General features: G+C 35.4%; 1 protein-coding gene across 5 annotated transcripts; it reads right to left on the reverse strand.

Moving 5' to 3' along the window:
* Positions 1-1,937: 1,937 nt before the first annotated feature.
* LOC137240645 (uncharacterized) lies at positions 1,938-12,142 on the reverse strand. Of its 5 annotated transcripts, none has more exons than XM_067767152.1 (3): positions 11,973-12,142; positions 8,352-11,912; positions 1,938-8,288 (listed from the first exon to the last, which is right to left on the reverse strand). In XM_067767152.1, exons 2-3 carry the CDS (start codon positions 11,404-11,406, stop codon positions 3,895-3,897), a joined length of 7,449 nt encoding a protein of 2,482 aa, XP_067623253.1. In that variant the 5' UTR covers positions 11,407-11,912; positions 11,973-12,142; the 3' UTR covers positions 1,938-3,894. The 5 variants fall into 5 exon arrangements, with proteins under 5 accessions (XP_067623253.1, XP_067623254.1, XP_067623251.1 ...); XM_067767153.1 differs by having other exon boundaries at positions 1,938-4,970; positions 5,034-11,912; XM_067767154.1 differs by having other exon boundaries at positions 4,101-4,300; positions 4,419-11,912.
* Positions 12,143-17,683: the final 5,541 nt, after the last annotated feature.

Below are 17,683 nucleotides of genomic sequence, written 5' to 3' on the forward strand. Positions count from 1 at the left end.
TTAGTTTAGTATGACAACGATACCACTAAAGAATGGTACAAATATTTTTTAGAATAATTTAATATTTAAAACAATATAAATATGTAAGTGTGATAAATGTTTTATTAGGGTGTTACGTGTTTATTTGTGATATTTATCATGTATTCATGTGTATATAAAAATGTGATGTAATATTAGTTTTCATTTCGGTTTTTAACAATTTGCTTTAATGTTTTTTGTTGTTTTTCCTAAATAAACAGATATCCCCCTGAAGAAGCTAGAGAGACTAGCGAAACGTCGGGTAGAAAGATGAAATAAAGTTTTTATTTTGCATCTAAAATACATTGGTCAAAAAAGCCTAACCAAAATTTAATCATTGATTCAAAACTATTATTTTTTTAAGTTATTATTCTAGTCTACGACTCTTTTAAACTTGTTTTATATCTAAGTTGCCGTGGTCTTTAACCGATTCCGTCCATTTTTACTAGAAATATATTTTGCTATAAGGAAAATATGTGTACACAATTTCATTACGATATGTTAATTTTTCTTCGAGCTATGGCTTCCGAAACACAGAAAATTGCTTCGTCATAAAAGGGGCGGTGCCACACCCATTTTTTTAAATTTTAAGTTTTTCTAATTTACTGTTATAAATCCACTTGGGGAAATGAAATACCATTGATATAAAGCTTTTTTTGCAAAGATATAGCTTATTTCGTTAATTTTTCTTCAAATCATTCCTTCCTCTCCGTCGAATTTTGTTACGATAGGTTTAACGATTTATGAGTTATGATTAATAATATTTGTAAAATTGATTTTATCACAAGTGGGCGGTGCCACGCCCATTTTTACAAATTTTTATCAAGTGTCTCAATATCAGTCCACATGTCAAATTTCAATATTCTAGGTGTATTATTTACAAAATAATCAGGTTTTTTGTGTTTCCAAAATATTATATATATATTGTATATAAAAAGTGGGCGTGGTTATCATCCGATTTCACTCATTTTCAATAAAATCTATTCTGGGTCCAGATAAGCTCGTGTACCAAATTTGGTGAAGATATCTTAATATTTACTCAAGTTATCGTGTTAACGAACGGACGGACGGGCATGGCTCAATCAAATTTTTTTTTCGATACTGATGAGTTTGATATATGGAAGTCTATATCTATCTCGATTCCTTTATACCTGTACAACCAACCGTTATCAAATCAAAGTTAATATACTCTGTGTACAAAGCACGATGGGTATAAAAATGTGGTGTATTCGGAAGTACTTTAAGTTATAGAATTAAATAAATATCACATATGTATATTTAGAGTCCAGCGAAGAATCAATCTTGCCAATAAATGCTACTTTGGACTAGGTAGGCAATTGAAAAGTAAAGTCCTCTCTCGGCGAACGAAAATCATACTCTACAAGTCACTTATCGTACCCGTCCTGCTATATGGGGCAGAAACATGGACCATGACAACAGCAGATGAAGCGGCTTTGGGAGTGTTCGAGAGAAAAGTTCTTCGAAAGATTTATGGACCTCTACGCGTTGGCGATGGCGAGTACCGAAGAAGATTTAATGATGAGCTGTACGAGCTATACGCAGACATCAACATAGTCCAGCGAATTAAAACGCAGCGGCTGCGCTGGCTAGGCCATGTTATGCGAATGAAAGATGATGCTCCGGCCAAGAAAGTGTTTCTATCGGAACCCGCCTATGGAAGCAGAGGTAGAGGGCGGCCCCCACTCCGTTGGAAGGACCAGGTGGAAAACGATTTAAACTCCCTTGGTGTGACCAATTGGCGCCGGTTGGCGGAGCGAAAGAGCGACTGGCGCGCCTTGTTGGACGGCCATAACCGTTTAGACGGTTAAGCGCCAATTAAGTAAGTAAGTAAGTATATTTAGAGTAATTCTCTTTTCAATAACATATATTCAATTCAATTCAATTTATTTAATGCACATATAAGACAGTTTTTACAGTGTCATATTTGAAATGTTTACTTAATACTAGTACAAATTTATTACTTATTTATATATTTAGTATTAGTTACTAACAGAGCGTAAATTCAAAAAGTGAGATGAAGTAAGGAAAAAGCATAGATAGACATAATTCACATATAATTTGTTATTATTTTGTACAACAATAAACATCCGTTTTGCGAGCAACGTCACACACGGGCTGTTAGTTAATACATATTTTCATTTTGTAATATTTAATATACGTCCCATAGTTTTTCTGTTACATAAAAGTTACATTTATTAAAGTTTTACTTAAAATAAACGGGTTTGACTACAGTAAAAACTACACCTAGCATAACGACTTGCCCTCCAGATTATAACATTTTCCTTATATTGATATAATCTTAAATAGATGATATATTATCCACAGTATATAAGTTTAACAACTTCCCTTGTCCAATGAGTCATATGTGACTCACAATAGCGTATTGAAATAAGTTCATGAGTCACATATGACTCATTTCTTTATACAACTTAAAGACACCAGCGGGTTAGGGGTCAGAATATACCCGTGGTAGGTATGCCTGTCGTAAGATGTGACTAAAATACCAGATTCAAGGGGCTGTGTAGCGCAACCCTGCAGGTTGACAGCGCAATATATAGCTTCTCCAAACCCAATTGTCAACCTCACCTATCCGCGGCGAATCCTGTTTCACTAACAGACGAGGCTCTGGCGACCCTAAGCTCCTCATGGAACTTGGTGTTGGGGAGGGAGGGGATGGCCTGAAGGTTGAATGTGGCCACATAAATCGTTCCCGAGATGGTCGGGCCAGCACCTTAATGGTGATGTGGTAACGGAGCGTACCGGATCTGTATCCGGCAAAGGAGCATCACATCGATAACACTCCCCAAAGCCTTCGGGGAGCAACCTTATCGCTACAACAACAAAAACGCTTTCTTTGTATGAACGTGTCGTTATATATTTGTGAATTCTATGTGAGCGTATATCAAAAGACCTAAACATTGTGAATTCATACAGGTGGCGAATGTTTGTAAAAACGTTCACAATAGTAAACAGCCTCGATCACCTGTTTAATCGCTGTTCGATTAATAAAATCATTTGCTCAATAGTCTTTTTAAACATTTTTGTAGACGATTGGTACATTGCATTATTTACATATTTTCAATTGTTCGCATAACTGGCTGCTCATACTTAATCTATTAACTGGATTTTAGAAATGAATAATAATATGTAGTGTGATTCTCTGTATACACATTTAAAAGAAAAGCTGATTTGAAACACAAATGGGCAATTCATGGCACTTCAATTTAATAACCGCGAACAAAAAATTAAACCTTGCTTCCATTCTCTGGCCATTCGCGACAGCCGTTCTCCCTGTCAGCTATTATTTGACAGGTAGGTATGGCAATGGAGGAATAGAAAGATTTTTACTTGTATGAATTCACAATGCCTAAACTTTAGGAAAATGAAAGAAAATTTCGAAATTTTTTTTCTGATACCTTTTTCTCATTTTCTTCAATTTTTGTATATACTTCTAACTTCAATTGAACAAAAAAGCACACTGATACACGCTTTTGACATTTCTATATCAATTTACCGTTATTGTGATTCAAAAACTTAAATTATTTCTTATGGTCCTATATGTTCACATGTGACTCATTGACCGTGGTCACATTTGACTCACAAAATAAAATAGCCAAAATAAGGTAAATAAATGTCAAATTATTTATAAAAATAATATTTTATAAAATATGTATATTCATATTATTCAATTAAGCAATACAAAAAAATAATGGGCGTTAAATATGTCTAATGGAATCAAATGGTAAACATATAGCTGTGATGCAGAGTATAAAGTAACCCATGCACCAAAAACTTGTACTTTTTTCTATAATGTACTTTAACTTGGTTTATATATAAATATCTCAATAGCATTATTCAAAGTTTCAAACTTTTAACTCCACTTTCTATATTGACGTCTTGTAAATTTTGATCTGGCTCTTTCTGCATTTTTAACAATTTACCTGCGATATTCTTATGTTTATTGGCTATAGCAACTTGTAATAATGTATTCCCTTGATTATTACGAGCATTTGTTATAGCTAAGAACTCATCAGGTTTTACTGTTCCTAGCTTGCTGATAGATTCAACATTACCATTTTTTATATCTCTAAACACTTCTTCAATTAATTTCAGTAGGTTAGTAACTGTTTGGTCCTTAGATAAATCAATTGGTATTTTACCTTCATTGTTCTCAATGTTATAAATTGCACCATATTTTAATAAAGATTTTACAACTTCCAAGGAGCCACCTTTAGCTGCAACATGAAGCGATGTAGTGCCACTAGAAGTAGTTTTGGCATTAACAAAGTCATTTAATTTATCACGACTGATATTTTGTAACAGAATCTCAACAATTTCTTTGTAATATTTGGAAGAAGCAGTGTGTAATGGTGTATTACCTTTATTAGTAACTTGACCAACATTAGCTCCATTTGTTAGTAAGATGTTTACAATATCTATGTGTCCATTGCTAACAGCGTAATGTAACGGTGTTCTTCCATGAATATCTTTATCGTTGGCATCAGCTCCATCTTTTAACAGACGCTGAACAGTTCGTATATCACCTTTACTAGCAGCAATGTTGATATCTTTCTGCAGATGCTGGAGAACCTCTGATGCTTCGCTACCCTCAAGCTTGAATTTTAAATTAATTAGCTCTATCTTTTTTAAAATATCTAAAACACTCGGATGACTTGGTCCAAAAACAGCTTTCCTTTGATCAAAACTTTCTCTGTAGACTTTAAGTGCGCTGATCAATTTCCCTTGAGTAAAAAGTACATTTGCTATGTTGTATTGAGTATTCAAGGCTTCTGGGTGATTTGGTTGTAACGCTTTTTTCTGGATATCTAAAACCTCTTGAAAAGCTTTCAAGGCTTCATTATATTTTTTTTGACTGCAGAGTACCCCAGCAATGTTATGTAACGTTCTCAAGGTATCAGCATGATTAATACCTAAAATTATTTTCTTCTTTTCAAAAACCTCTTTATAGATTTTTAAGGACTCTTCGTATTTACCTTGGTTAGCTAGTACCATTGCTATATTATTTTTGGCAATCACAGTGGCTGGATCATGTGTACCTAGTGTTTCTTTTCTCTTTTCAAAAACGGCCCTATTGATATTTAACGCTTCTTCGTATTTTCCCTGTTTATTCAATACTAATGCCATGTGAAACTGAGTATTTAGGGTCTCTGGATGGTTTGACCCTAGTATTTCCTTTTGTCTCTGATAGACTTCTTGATAAATGTTAAAAGCTTCTTCATCTTTCCCCTGTCTATGCAGCACTAAAGCGATTGCACTTCTTGTACTTAAAGTATCCTTATCGTTTAAATCCAGCATTTCTTTTTGTTTCTGAAAAATCTCTTCAAGCATATTTAAAGCTTCTTGGTAAATTCCTTGCTTATATAGCACTTTGGCCATATATGTCTGAATATCTAAAGTACCAGGATTGTCTGGTCCTAGTATTTCTTTTCTTCTTTCAAATGCGCTTCTGAAAATACTTAAGGCTTTTTGGTAATTGCCTTGATTCGAGAGCTCTAAAGCTATATCAATCTGAGCGGATATGTCACTTTGCGATATCTGCTTCAACTGCTCCACTTTTGAAAAGTTACTATGTACTGCAGCAACTACTAACGTTTTGTTCTCTCTATTACGAGCACTCATCACTGCTTTAACTGTATCAATATCCTTTATATTATTTAGGTCACTAATAACTTGAGCATTACCATTTTTAACCTTTTTAAATGATTCACTGACTAGTTTAAATAAGCTAGTAATACTTTTATCCACAGTAAAATCAGATGGTGTTTTCCCAGTGTCAGAGACAGCATTGTATACTGCACCATAAGACAATAGGGCCTTTACAACTTTTAAGTGAGAGAACTTAGCAGCATAATGCAGAGGAGTAAACCCCTTGTTACCAACCACATTAGGATTAGCTTTATTTTGTAATAGAATATTGACAACTCCATCATAGCCCTTCCATGCAGCATAATATAATGGTGTCACACTCTTAGCATTTTTGGCATTAACAAACACTCCTGCTTTAATGTAATTCTCAACCTCTGAAGAGCTATTATGTTTTACAGCCTCAAATAATTTATCAGTTGATGCTAATAGATTGACAACGTCTTTATTGTTAGTCATTTCTAATGGTCTTCTACAAAGCTTGTCAACCGCGTTATAAACTGCACCATTTTTCAATAAAACTTCAATAAAGTCTTTGTAACCAAAATGAGCAGCAATATGCATAGGGGTTAAGCCATTAGTATCTTTAGCATTAACGTCAGCACCTTGTGCAATCAAATACTTTACAACTTCTAACCGACCTTCTATTGCAGTATAGTGTAGTAATGTCTGGTTAGCTGCACCAAGCTCATTAATACTCAATCCCTTGCTAAGGAAAAACTCTACGGTATCTTTATAACCTTCTCTAGCTGCAATGTGTATAGGCTTTGATCCACCGGCATTTTTAGCATTAATATTAGACCCTTTAGCTACTAGAAATTTTACCATTTTTAAGTTACTTTCCTGTGAAGCAATGTGCAGTATAGTCCAATTATTATAGCATTTACCATTCATATCTACTTTTTTATACTGCAGTAACATTTTAACCACTTGCAAATGACCATGTGCCACTGCTAATTCTAAAGATGTTCTACTCTTATTGTCTTTAACATTAATTTTTGCTCCATTACTTAATAGGACTTGAACAACATTATCATGGCCGCGTCCTGCAGCTATATGTAGCGGAGCACCTTCAACATTTACAATGTTAACATTAGCCCTATTTGCTATTAAAGTTTCAGCAATTTCCGCATGACCTCCTTGTGCTGCAAGATATAACGGTGTTGCACCATTAATAGTCATAGCATCAACGTTAGCTCCATTTGTTATGAGAGCATTTACTATCTCCTTATGCCCTCTTTTAGCAGCAAAATGCAATAGTGTAGTATTTTCAGGACCTTTTGTGTTAACATTAGCTTTATTTCTTAGCAAAATCTCTACAATATCTTTGTAGCCAGCAAGAACTGCGAGGAATAAAGGTTGACCACCTTCTACAGTAACATTAGCTCCATTTGCTATAAGAACTTCAACGATTTCCTTATGATTACATTTAATAGCAGAAAGCAATGGTGTTAGGTTATTGCTCTTAACATTAACATTGGCTCCATTTGCTACCAGAATCTCAACGATTTCCTTATGGCCTGCTTCCACAGCTACATGTAATGGTGTACTGCCTGCAATACCTTCCGCGTTAACTTTAGCTTTATTTTTTATTAAAAGATTAACAACGTCTTTATGGTCTCCTAAAACAGCTGCATGTAACGGTGTAGAACCATAATAAGTTCTAGCATTTACTTTAGCTTTATTTTTTATTAGGAAAACAACAGCATCTCCATGGCCATTTAGAGCAGCTAAATGTAATGGTGTCGTACCATCATTAGTTCTAGGATCGACTTCAGCTTTATTTTTTATCAAGAGATCAATAACATCTTTGCTACCGTTCATAGCAGCTGCATGTAATGGTGTACTACCCGTAATATCTTGAGCTCTAACTTCCGCTTTATTTCTTATTAGGAGTTCAATAATATCTTTGTGACCTTTCAGAGCAGCTACATGTAATGGTGTTAGATTATTATTTGCTTTATCATTGATTTCTACTAAATTTTTTATTAAAAGCTCAGCAACTGCCGTATGGCCACTCTCTGCTGCATAGTGTAATGGCGTAGCATTATTTTTATCTTTAGCGCAAATGTTAACCCCATGCTCAAGAAGAGCAACAACTATCTTCAAGTGGCCACTCTGCACTGCAAAATGTAGTGGGGTTATACCTTCCACAGTGGTAATACTAGCATTTGCCTTATTTATCAGTAAAGCCTTAACAATTTTCTCATGTCCATCTTTTGCTGCATAGTGCAAAGGTGTATTATTATAGGTTTTGTCAACAACATTAGCATTAGCTCCATGCTTCAATAAAATATTAGCTACCTTTTCATGACCGTTTTCTATTGCATAGTGTAATGGTGTACAACCATCTATGACACTAGCATTAACATTTGCCCCTTTCAGAATTAAAGCGTTTACTATTTCCAGATGGCCATTTAACGCCGCTGCATGTAATGGTGTCCAATCTCTGTCATTTCTAGCATTAACGTCTGCCTTATTTTGAAGTAAGAAATTAACTAATTCCAGGTAACCACATTCTGCAGCTGCATGCAATGGAGTAAAGCCACCATTGGCCTCATTACTATCAACATTCGTATCTTTTTCTAGTAGAACGTTAGCAACATTAACATGATTATTTCCTATTGCAAAATATAAAGGTGAATTACCACTCATATCTTGAGCAACAGTACTGGCTTTATTTTTTAATAAAACCTCAACAGTATCCTTGTGACCATGTTGGGCTGCAATGTGTAGTGCTGTTTTGCCATGATTATCTGCATCATCAACATATAAACCAGCTTCCGCTACAAAAAACTTCACAATATGTGTTCGCCCATGTGCAGCAGCGATATGTAGTGGGCTTTGACCATTAATATCTTTAACATTAACGTCTAAATTTTGATTAAGAACAAATCTTACAATTTCAAGACTAGGTGCCTTAGCAGCAAAATGCAATGTAGTCCATAAGTTAATACTTCTAGCATTGATGTCTGCTCCTTTTTTTAGATAACTCTTTAAGTCTTCGAGATTCCCTTCTTGCAATGCGACAAACATTCTTTCCTGATTAGTAATAGTAATAACACCTTGAACGTATTTATCCTTCAATTTGGAAGGATCGTCTTTCACTAACTTGCCAACTTTTTTCTTACTTTTCATTATGTTTTCTGAAGTAAGTTTTTTAGCGTTTATGATAACCGCTATTGAGGGATCAGATAACAATACATCAACCAAGGCATTATCGTGTGCTAAGTGATTACGCAAACATTTTCCAGTTAGTAAAGGAGTATTCTCATCTAAGAAAAGTAAATTGTTTTCTAGATAATTCTTTGAGCTGCCTAAGATTGACATTATATCCAAAACAAGCATTTCTACTACTGCTTGCAATTTCTTATTACACTTATAGGAAGGGAGTTTTTCGATTAATTTACCACTCAATGCGTTATTCTTTAAAATACTTTTCAGTTCAGTTAGCTTCAGTGCAAGTTGGTTATTAAATTTTTTTTTTTTTATATTGTAAGTTTTCTTTTGTTTGTATGCAGGAATAAAAGAACCCTTCTCATTCAACTTTTCTCTTAATTCCTCAATCCATTTGATATCACCTGTTCCAAATTCAGCAATATAAAAAATTTCGCAAGTTAATCTATTTACTTCATCAATGTTGTCTTGTTCTTGTATTCTTGACTTAACACTATGAAAAAACTTCCGCGATAGCTCAGCAATCTCTTTAAGGCTGTGAGATTCTATGCGGGGAAGAATATACTCTAATATTTTCTTAACACGAAATTTCATTCCCCTAATAACGTTATGGTCAATCTTATTATCACTAAAGCCAATACTTAAACTCTTTAATAATGCAAACCCTGTAATATAATCAGTTCTGATATTTTCTGATTGAGTTCCTGAACAATTGAGTATGTTATTAATTTTATTAAACAGCTCTTGCTCGTAACTTGTATTTTCCGTTACACTATTGCTTAGTTCTGCAATGAGCTTTTTAAGCTTTTCGTGTTCCATTATTACAAAGTTTCCTGTGGTTATTTCATCTAATTCAGCGTTGCTAAACGCTTCGGTGACTTCTTTTATCTCATCCAAGTTCTCACTATTAATAATTTTTTTTAGAAGTATTCTAATAGTTTTAATTTTGTTTTCATAAAAAATACTAGTAATCACATCACCAACTTTCTTAGTGTCATTTTGAACACCAATAAAAAAATTAACATCTGTATTTTCCTCAATCTCTGTTCTTTTAGAGAGTGAATAAGCATGCGATAGTGAGTTACGTAAATCTATAATGACTTCTCTTGTGTTCTTTGGCAATGATAGTAGAAGAAGCTCGCTTGTAGTGCTAGATAACTTGGGAGATTCTAGTGTGTTTTTTAAATATTCACCAATAACCTGTAAAGCCCGCGTAATAATTAACTGTCCTTCCCTTTCTTTAGCATTAGCTGATAATGCCAACTTTATATAATCACTTATTTTCTCTAAAGAATGAATATCCCTAATTTGTTGATAATCATTATATAACTCTTCAAACTGTGGATAGTTGCTAATGATCTCTGCAACAACTTTCTCACGTTTTAACTTTGTAAGATCAGCGATTTCACCAATATTTATACCTTCTATATTTTTTTCGGTTTCAAGTTTCTTTGCAAAATTTTCTAAGTACTTTAATATCTTGGTTTTATTCAAAACAGTATGATAAAATAAATTAATTTCTTGTCGCTTTATGTGAGAAAAAATAAAGCTAACTAAACAAAATTCCATTTCTTCCCAAGGCAGTCTATCGTAGGTGGATTTCAACTGCCGCTTTAATATATGAATATTTTGTGCAATAAACTTTGCTATGAATAAAAACTTTTCATCTACTTTTTCTGTGTTTGAATACTCTGCCTTTAGCAAACTAACGTTTTGTAGTACTAACTCAATCCGTTCTCTGGTGTTATTAAGATAACTCTTTTTGACATTCTGTTTTTGTACAGGAGCACTAGAAAAAAAACGGAGGTTTATCAACTTATTTTCAACAAAAATTTCTATCTCTTCTGTTAATAATACGTTCTTTAGTTTTAATTCCTCATAAGCTCGTGAAAGAATTTCATCTAATTTTTTGAAATGAACAGCAAAATAATTATCTGGCCATTTATTAATGAGTGTATCAAGAAGCTCAACATTGCCTGAACGTATAGCATAATAAAACGCATTATGGTATGTTTCATCCCCATCATCTGGTAATATAGTAGTTTCTCTGATGCCAACAGATAAATTACTGAGAATTTTACTATTACTGCCAAGTAGGTATTCTAAAATCTTTACCTTATTATGTTTACAAGCTAAGATAACTATGTTAGTACTCTTAATAGGGTTGTTAGCATTATCATAATAGTCTCTCAAAGTTACTTGATCTTCTGCATCACTTATGTAATCAATAAAGTTGCTTAATTTTTCTAAGCTGTCGATATTACCACCTGATATTGCGTCTTCGAGTTCAGTTAAAATCAGAAGATAAAGTTCTTTAGCTTTTGTTTTACTACAGTAGAGTTTTTTATATTCTCTAATAAATTCCTCTTTTGATGTGTAAGAACGTGATAGAAACTGTTTATGTTCTTGATAAAAGCTACGCATAAGCTCTCTCTGCGATATATTTACATCAATATTAGTACGGTTTGTTGCATTTACATCAGCACCATGTTTCATAGCAGAATGTAGTGGAGTTTCACTATACATGTTTCTTGCATTAACTTCAGCACCACCTAATAAAAGCTCTTCAGTAATTTTTATACTACTAGTAGTATGAAGTAACGTATGTATCTCTATTCCGTTCTACTCTAAGGTTAGCATTAGCACCTGCAGAGCTAAGTTTCGTTCATAGACTGCTTTTTCTAATTCTTTGTTAATATTATTTAGCAAATTTTTAAAATCCTCGTAAATTTCACTATTTCGTATATTTCTTTGGATCTTGGCACCCTCATTAGTTTCATTTAAGAGAGCTATAACTTCACACTTTACTCGATTTTCTACGCTGACATCTTGTAAACTCCAATCTGGACTTTTTAATATTTCTTATAATTTATTTGTAAGGTTTGAGTGTTTATCGATTACTGCAACCTGGACTAATATCTTGTCTTGATCATTACGAGCGTTCGTCACAGCTACGCGCTTATCGGGTTTAATTTCTTTCAGCTTACTGATAATTTCAACATTACCACTTTTTACATTCTCAAACAGCTCTTCTACTAATTTCAATAGGTTAGTAATATTCTGGTCTCGAAAAAGATCAAATGGTGTTTTACCTTCTTTATTCTTGATGTTATAAATTGCACAAAAGACTTTAAAGCATCGAAAAAGCAATTTTCAGTAGTAACATGCAACTTTGTAACTATTGTTTTAGCATTAATAAAATCAATTTACTGTGGCTTACAAGTTGTAACAAAGTTTCAATAATTTCTTTATGACCTTTGGAAGGAGCAGTGTGTATGCTGTCAATAGTGTATCAGCATATTTATTGTATCGGGTATTCCCCGAAGTTTAGCGCAAAACACCCAAAAAACAGATCCCGCATTAAAAAATGAGAGAGCACAAAATCATAGTTAGCTGTGAAATAAATTTTCTCGTCGTGACGTCACGCTTTTGACAACATGTTTCATTGCTGACCCCGTGTTCAGACTTTATTCCAATTGGAGTATTTTGCTCCGCTCTTACCTCTACTACTTTTCTCAAAGGTTTATTTGGGTCGAGTTGAAAACTAAATAGTATTACTACCTAATATCTTTTGGTTGAAGTTTTTATTATATACGTATGAAAAGCTGATTGTTTACGAGGGGCGATTGGATGAAATGACGTGAATTCATTTTTCGTGTCTTAAGACATGTTTCTTCACATTCAACTCACAGTTTTTGTACTTTTTTCATACGGAATGAGAATAGAAGGATTACAATTTAAGCAAAAAATGTGTCCGGGCGCGATCTGTAAATCCTGCCAAAATTCAACGTGCTGTATGTTCTTGAAGTTTTATATAAAAATTAAGTACGTTGAGTCAGCGAGGCCAGCTAACCCAGTTTTGCGATAACAGTCGCCAATTGGGGGCACCAAGCGAGGTCAAATCTTCCTCCAACTATCTCTCCCAACTCAGTGAAGGTCTTCTTTTTCCTCTGTTTTCAAACTGCCGGAGCGTATTCATTCATCGGCATAACATGCCCCACCTAGCGAAGTCTTTGGATTTTCAATCGCTGCACTATCGTCATGTCTGCGTAAAGATCATATAGGTCATCATTATACCTCCTTCGATACTCGCCGTCGACATCACGCATAGGACTATAAACCTTCAGGAGAACTTTTCTCTCGAATACTCCAAGAGCCATCTCATCTTCTCTCGACACCTTCCATGATTCCGAGCCATACATCAGGACAGGTATGATGAGTGACTTGTAGAGCGAGAATTTGTTCGTCAAAGAGAGGACTTTCCTTTTCAATTGCCTAAGGAAGCACTTGTTGGCAAGAGTTATTCTCCGTTTGATTTCTATGCCGATATTGTTTTTGTTTTTAATGCTGCTTCCCAAATGAACGAAATCCTTCACAGTCTCGAATTTATATCCGTCAACAGTAAGCTACAAAGGCCGCGATGACAGCAAGTACTTCATCTTGTCCAAATTTACTACAAGACCCACTTTTTCTTGCTTCTTTATCTTATACCAACTCTTCGCCTCCCTGTTTGAACAGTCCGGCGGGTATCCCGCCATTACTTGGCACCTTGTGATTTTTTAGCCGTGATATTGGATGCCGGGGAGTGTTTTTCATCATCGGCGATCGGGGTATCGGGTTCGTCTTCCCCCACACTCTGTACGTCAGTTACCAGGTCGCCATTGTCGTTCCTACAGGAATCTGCCCGGTGTTCAAACCCTAGGTCATTAAAAGAGCATGAAATATGTATGGTACACTGAAAATAATAATAATAATATTTCTTCGCGATAAATATCCGGGGGGATAGAATGTGGTGCGTTAATGGGAGCATTAATTGGTCATCCTACACGTTTTAGGCCGACTGCATGTGCATCTGATCAGGCAGATAACTTTTTTGCTGAGATACATTTCATGGCAAAAACACAATCGAAAGGTTTGCCAAGCCACCAAATCAATTTGATGTTAGTTGTTCGCCCGTTTTCAAAAAGGAAGAAAAAATATACTCCGAAATTTTAATGCTTACTCCGGAGTATGCGGCAGTTACCCACAGACGTGTGCCGTACGTAAGGACGTTTGTCGTACGAAGCACGTTTGACCGAACTCTCAAGCCCGTAGGAATCAATGTGTGCGTCTGTGTACATGTACATAACATATTTGTGTGTGCGTCGTTTACAGATAAGCACTGTTGCCATTGACCATTTTGCATGTATGCTTATGGAAACATCAACTTTTTCCAATTTAATTTTGTTACGGTCTGCGGTTATGGTCTGCTTGTTACGGTCTACTTGAGAGAGTCGACGTGCGAACGCCCTAAGGGCGAGGATATGGAAGAAGGTGGCATCGCTGATTAATCCAATGATGTGGGAAAATTCCCAATGACTACCACCACCATGGCGTAAACATACAAGGGGACAGCTGACTCATAGTTTCATGCGAATTGACACCTTACCTTTCAGCGCAGTACGATTTTGACATTAGTCCATCGGTTCGTCAACACGAAATATATCGAACTCGTAATGATGGCTGCAGTATTGTCACCGCGGCTACCACCTGGTGTGGTTCCGCCATGGCAAGAACAGTTAAATCACGCGATATTACGGCGCCGTTCCACTGCGCAGTCGCAGTAAAGAAAAAAAAAGAAAGAATTTTGTGCGAGAGATACATATTTTTTCGAGGACTGAAAAAAAAAAGAATGGAGGATTGAAAAAAAAAAAACGAATTGGATTTGTTGCAGTGGAAAAATTTTAAAATAAAGCACATGATTTTGTTAAAAATTCGACAGTTGCGGAAGATTTTCAGGCGGAGCTGAGCAAAAAAAACAGCCCGTAAATTGTATTGTGTCTAGCTAATGCGCACAGTGAATGAGTAGAACAAAATTTTAGAAAAAAAAAAAATGAATTTCTCTCAATGTAAATACATACTTGGCATCAAAGTGTATTTTAAATTAATAATCAACATCATACAAGTTTAATAGAAAAAAAAATATAAACTTGAACTTTTATGTACATAAATACAATTAAAAATCTATAATCAAGAATTCTAATAAAATCATAATGAAATTTTCTAATGAAGCAGCTGGGTCTAAAGAGGAATACTTTTTCGAAACATGCTTATGTAAATTTTAATCGTCACACATATCCGAAAGTGACTTTAAAATACATGCAGCTGAACTTGGAAGAATGGAACTCGTGAAGGCCAAATTTAGATCAACAAATTGAAGCGGTTATGTGTACCTGAAGGTGGAGGCAGTAAAGTTATAACCACCTGTTGCAGCCACGTTATATGCTCAGGTGCCCGTTGAAACGGCAACAACAACAAACCGGGGAAATTTTTTTAAATTAATTGCAACTATATAAAATCGATTTTGTATCAAATACGTAACACGGTCTTTGGCAACATGAACGTATTGGCACAAATAACAAATGGTAAGATTCAACAACAACAGTCAATGAATTGAATCGGCAGTATCAGCAACATCAACAACAGCAAGTTCAACCGCAGCAGCAAAGGCCGCTACCTATAGGCCCAACGAAATAAGCCGGGCACACCCAGAGCCGGCCACCTCAACCAGAACAACTACCGCAATAACCACATAAAGGGGTGAGTCCGTTCCAAAGCCCCTTGAGTGGAGCTTACATACACTCCTAGGTACATGTACATTAGGGTAGGCACACGAAACATAATATACGACACTAACACTATTTACATCTAATCGCCACCCATTTACACGTATGATTAGCTACCTAAATTGGGTATAGTTATATGCATATATAGACATATACCCAATTAGAGTGCGCGTCGAGTGCAGCCACCTAGAAAATATACCAAGGTGCGTAGTGAGTAGGGGTATATGTACATATAAGCATATGACCACTTAGGTTGCACATATGTATGCAACCCCCCTTGTGAAATACTTGCCTAAGTTTAGTCAGCTGGAGAATGCCAGCCGTTGTATTACGTTTGAATTCCCCCACTATTGTACCTTTGCGTTAAATACGCAAAACTAATTCTATGCCTTGTGTTAACCCTAAATAAAATTTCGCATATGTCCTGGCTATGCCAATTTCTTATAGAATTTTCTGACTAAGATTAGGTAAGGTTTGCATTAACGAAAGACAACCAAGAAGGCATACCCAATTTGGAAATTTCGGATTATTAAATTTAAAATCAAAACAAATACAATTAAAGATTCGATATCAGATGCATATGCATGATGATAAATACCTTGACTATGTATGTATATTTAGCCTTAAAGGACTAGACATGCCAATTTGTATGTTATATACACATACTTGAACTGTAAAAGTTAAATATAATATTTAAAAAGTGTCAGATTATTTTTATTTGTTCTTATTGAAAATTAGTATATTCATACATACATATGTATATTGGAGTTTTCTTTATTTTTCAACTTCGCAAGTAAACATGTTTTAGATAATTAATTTAGAAAAGTCGGTCTGTATCCCCCCCCGATGGTATAGCGCGCCTAGTATTTATTTATTTTTTATATATTTTAATTTTTAAATAAAAGCCTAATTTACACCGTACACCTAAATAAAAATGTAAATTTTAAGTACAGACGTTGAAGTATTGCGTCAAACGCTAAACGTTTATTGGTCAATTCTAACCTGCATATGTTTCAGGGTATTTTGAAGAAAGTTCGTAGTTTAAAACAAGAGATTTGTAAGAACAAATAGGTCTGTCTTTACGTATAACTAAGCATATTCATTTAAAACAATGCTATTCGACATATGCCCACAACAAAGTGAGCAGGTATAAGGAAGCTTCCATGTATACCCCTGCCTACCCTCCAATTGGGATGGTCTACTTTTTTTTGAATTCAGTACCAAAGTAAATATGACCTGGATCTAAATCAAGTTTATATCAAAAGGAATGAATATATGTACATACCTTTTTTTCTTACTAATCACTCCTAGTGAACCTCCTTTTTGTACGGCATCATTTCGCTCACTTTAATGTACCTAGCTGTAAACTTATATAAATTTAATCATAATCCTAAGTAATAAGCCGTAATGAAAATGAATTATAAATAAATTTGTAATTGAAATGGGAATGCTGGCGTCGCCAATTATTTAGAAGGCATAAGGTAAGACAGGTAAGGGGCCACCGAAATTTAGGTGCGTCGGTGGCCATGGTTATTTGAGGGTGGGACTAAGCACCGGGCGTCGCAACAACACCCGCGGCGCCCCTCTGTGTATTCGGCCTTTTTATTTTCCTTTCAGTTTTTGTTATTTTACTTTTCAGCTTTTTTTTGATATTTGATTTCAGAGTAGTAACCGGTCATGTCCGGTTCGGTAATTTTTTCTTGCGTCAGTTTTTTTTTAATTTTTTTTTGAATTTGAATTTAAATTTTGGAATGTTAACGGTCTGTCCGTGACATCCGGTTCAGCCGGATGTTGTTTTATTTTGTATTGATAAGCGTTTTGAGTCGGTCTCTGCGCTTCTGCCAGGTTTTTTGAATTTGACAGCTGCTCGTTTTGACAGGCATGATAGGAACATTTTTCTGTTTATGGCGCAGGAACAGTAAGGTTGGCAAGGACCCGCCCCAGCCGACAATGACTAGCCACTGTGCACCAACACATCATGCCGACCGCCTTCCTTACTGCTTCCACTGTAGATGCGTTACCATAACAGATGGCGCCCAACGCGGTTTGGTGCCCGAGGCGCTGTCGCGCTGGTCATTTTGGTCAACTTGTGAAGTTGACCATCCCATCAGTCCGAGGTGTGCAGCCGCAGGAGCAGCCACCTGCGTTGCGGTGGGATGGTTGGACGGATCAAGTTGTCCAAAATGATCATCGATGAC

The sequence above is a fragment of the Eurosta solidaginis genome, chromosome 2 (genome assembly GCF_040869045.1).
Source record: "Eurosta solidaginis isolate ZX-2024a chromosome 2, ASM4086904v1, whole genome shotgun sequence".
NCBI lineage: Eukaryota > Metazoa > Arthropoda > Insecta > Diptera > Tephritidae > Eurosta > Eurosta solidaginis.

Coding starts and splice junctions, on each gene's coding strand:
- LOC137240645 (XM_067767150.1), bottom strand. CDS start 11,406: ATGTATAGTGAAACTCCACTACATTCTGCTATGAAACATGGTGCTGAT.